Source organism: Helobdella robusta, assembly GCF_000326865.2.
Source record: "Helobdella robusta unplaced genomic scaffold HELROscaffold_12, whole genome shotgun sequence".
Lineage (NCBI taxonomy): Eukaryota > Metazoa > Annelida > Clitellata > Rhynchobdellida > Glossiphoniidae > Helobdella > Helobdella robusta.
The window spans coordinates 981,628-985,598 of record NW_008703664.1 but is presented as its reverse complement, the minus strand read 5'-3'; the positions used below and the strand labels follow the sequence as shown (position 1 = coordinate 985,598).

The 3,971-nt window shown below is 34.2% G+C and overlaps 1 protein-coding gene across 1 annotated transcript; it reads right to left on the bottom strand.

Annotated features, from left to right (window-relative positions):
* Positions 1–1,850: 1,850 nt before the first annotated feature.
* HELRODRAFT_167750 (hypothetical protein) lies at positions 1,851–3,514 on the bottom strand (the record flags this gene model as incomplete). Its single annotated transcript, XM_009013491.1, has 3 exons — positions 1,851–1,975; positions 2,111–2,341; positions 3,478–3,514. The coding sequence occupies 3 exons, from the start codon at positions 3,512–3,514 to the stop codon at positions 1,851–1,853; spliced, it is 393 nt and encodes a 130-aa protein (XP_009011739.1).
* Positions 3,515–3,971: the final 457 nt, after the last annotated feature.

The following is a 3,971-nucleotide window of genomic DNA, read 5'->3' as shown; positions in this document are numbered from 1 at the left end:
TGTGTATTTTTGTGATAATACTTTGTGGTTATTTTTTTTATTTAAATCATCAAGTTTTATATTAAAAGATAATAATTTTCCAAAGACAAAATCGGACTAAAACTTGCCAAGTAATACACAATTGCAAATTTTAACTATTCAGAATCACGATACTATATTTCAAAAACGTTGGAATTTCCATTACCAGATTACACAATTTCATGTTCAGTGAGATTGAAAGTTGAATGAATCTAAAGAAAAACTATCAGCATGATTCACTATAGGAGCGCCACACTAAAAATTTCAGACTACAGTGTGCGTTCAGAAACTGCTAAGGATAAATGTTTGGTCGATTCAAGATACTATATATCAAAAACGTTGAGATATCCATTACCAAATTACACATTTCCATGCTCGGCAGATTGAGTAGTACTACATAAATCTAGTAAAAAAACAACCAGCCTAATTCACTTTAACATCGCCACATTCTGAAAGAGAAAATCAAACATTTGTACTTGATGGTGATAACTTTCAGTCCATTCAAGATACTATATATCAAAAATGTCAAAATTCCTTCCATTACTGCATTTGTCTGCTCATTAGATTGGTGGAATGCATCTAATCCATGCATTCCACTCATACAATGCACTCAATCCATGCACTGCATGGATGAAACCCCACTCAATCTTATTGAATGAAAAAACCCATAGAATGTAAAAATCTCAACATTGTCGCATGAAATCACTTGAAAGAAAGCAACTCTTTAGAATGCAATCATCGATTTTTATTCACGCACACATGAATAACATTAAGCACCACCACGCGTGCGTATGTGTGTATGTGTGTCTGTTAGTGTGTGTGTGTGTATGTGTGTGTGTGTGTGTACGTTCGCATGAGCATCTTATCGTAGATACTATGCGGCGACTTCGTTTGATGGCGCTGATAAAGGCGACGGTCAATGATGATTAAGAAGTAGGTGATGATTATGCTAAAAATAATAATAATTATTAATATTATTATTTAATTATAATTGTTATTATTATTCAAAAGACGACGATGATTGTAATGGTGGTGATGCAATGAGGATGGCGGCGGTGGTGAGTGTCGTAACCTGATAGCAAAATGATGATTGTCAAACAGCAAACAGTCTGCAAGGCTGCCAGATAGCGATGATGATGAAGAAGTGACAATATGCCAATACGAATGGAGGAAGGAAGGATAGAGAGATAAAAAGATGAAGATGCAGATAAATCTTTTCATTCATCAACCCGTTCTCCATATATTCGTTCATTCATCCATCAACTCATTCATCCATTCATTCACTACTCAATCCTTCATTCTTTCGTTTGTTTCTTCGTTTTTTCGATAATTCATTCATTCATTCATTCGTTCGTTCGTTCATTCATTCATTCATTCATCTATCAATGCATACATGCATGTTAGTAAAAAGATTGAAGCGTCTGTCGTGGAAATGTCATATGCTGGCGTTTAATTTTATGCTTTACTTCAATTCTTCGTCAACATTTAATGGATATAATGGATAGATCACGTGCCATAATTATTTTATTAAAAATATCAATAATTATTTCATAAATTACAATTAAAATTAATTAAAAATAATTTTTCAACACAAAAAGCAAAACATAAAAATTCATTAAGACACAATAAATAACTTTCAGACAACAACTCCATAGCGTCACAGCAGTGTTACAACATCACAGTTATACCGCGCAACGTTAAGCTGACAACACTACACCACTCAATCAAAAAAACTCATTTCACAACTTTCAATTTAACACTTTAGCACTAATTCAAACCTTAATCTCAAGATACCTTTCTTAGCAGCATAGTATCAATGTAATATCATCATATCATATTCCAATATATTCCATCTGATCCCAGCATATCCTATCGCATCCCACTGTATCCCATCTGATCCCAATGTATCCCATCTTATCCCAATATATTTCAGCATTACATTTCACGCAACAGCAAACTATCAATCAAAACATCCAACATCATACATTCCCAGCAAGCATTAAATGCTTCATAACAAACAACCCACCGCCACTCTCAATCTCACCTCACCGACCAGTGACCACTACCCTCCCCACCACCCCATCTCACTGACCATCTCCCACCACCATCACATCCAACTCACCACTGGCGGGCAGAGCAGTCCCGAACGAGTCCACCACAGAATCGCATACGTTGGTGTAGATAATTATGACGGTGATGATGACGTCAATGAGGAAAAACATCATTATCAGGATGACTCCAATGAGGATTATGCCGTTTGAAGATTGTGAGTTGTTAATTGAATTCCTTATTAAACGTCGTCTCAGAGCATTTTGCTGGTTATCTGGTTATAATAAATATGTGTGCATGTGAGTGTGTGAGTGTGTGTGATGCAGGTTAGCATGGTGATCTATAAATGTGTGCATGCATGCATGTATAAGTGGAAGTTGTTGATAAACGTCTGCGTGTTTATTCGTGTTTGTCGTTCACGTCAGAATTGATATGAATTCATGAATTCATATACAGTTCATATTATTAATGTGATTGTGAATAGCATACGAGTCAGTCGGTGAGTGTGTGTGTGAATTTGTGGTGTCTTTGTGAATAAACGTTCAGGCAAACATCTCGGAGTATGATTCGCGCTTGTATGGTGAGAGAAAGTTAGAATACTTTAATGAGGATTCTGCCAGGCATTTCCAAATAAACGTTATTTCAATTCAAGCACAAACACGACGTTTTTAAACCTAAAAATGAAAATCTAGTTTAATCCGGTTTTTATTCTGAAACAATAAAAATGTTCATAACTTTTTATTTGGAAAGTTAGCCAGGTAAGCAATGTGCACTTTGCGTGGAACCGATAATAAAAAGCTCATTGAGCATGTAACGTACACTCACCTCAACTCGACAACATCAGGCTATGGTGTGTGCGGAGGTGCATGATGGAGACTGCAATTTGCCGAACACCTTATTCAGAATTCGTAATTTTTATGTTATCTTTATATATATTTTTGAAAGATAGTCAAAAAACTTTTTTCTTAATAAGCTGTTGTGTTAGCTGAAATTTTTAAAGTTCCTTAGTCATTAATACTTTCCGTAATTTTTAGTTGAGAGTTCAGAGTTAATGAATTAATCGAAAATAAAAAAATTGATTTGTTCATCATTGATTCAATGTTTAAGTACGCTGATTCAGTGTTTAAATACGCTGGTTCAATGTTTTAGTACATTGGTTCAATGGAATTTATAAAAAAAATAATTATTGCGAGTAAAAAAATTTTAACGAGAAAATATTTTTTGTTAGTAACGCAAATAGATGCGTTTCAATTGACAAAATTGTTCATCTGAAGATGATTAATGTAGGGCCTCTGTACTCTCGTCCAGTTTAAAAAAAATGTCGACTAACGAAGTACAATGAATATCAGCCATCTTATCCATTTGATTGCGTATTGATGCAAAATTACCAGATGTTGTTACAAGAAGAACCTCTAAGCCTAAGAATGTAATAATAAAAAATGGACATTCGAGAACATAATTTAACTGAAGTTATCAAGTGTTTGCTAAAAATTGTTTTAATACTCGTTTCGTCTGTCCTTGTAATATCTCTTAGGAACATAACAGTTACATCAGAGCGGGAAAATTTTTGTTATTTCTGTCGGGTATACGACGAAATGAATGTATTTCAGTAGGACAAATAACACTATTTAAAAACATTAAATATTTCTTGGGTGGTGTTTTTTTGAAGCACAAAAGCAGGCCAGATAAAAGTCTAACTACCAGTCTCTATTTAGGATCCAGCGTCGTTTTCGAGCGGCCAATCTGCAATTCTGTGTTTAGTCTTGCAGAGTTGCTGACATGGAAAAAAAATTCAAATTGTTTAAACATGTCATGCCATGTTTTTTTTTTAGGGAAAAACGATTTTATTGCAAAAGGAAAGAAGAAACATAAAATGAACATAAAAAGTTTGAGAATAATTGAAA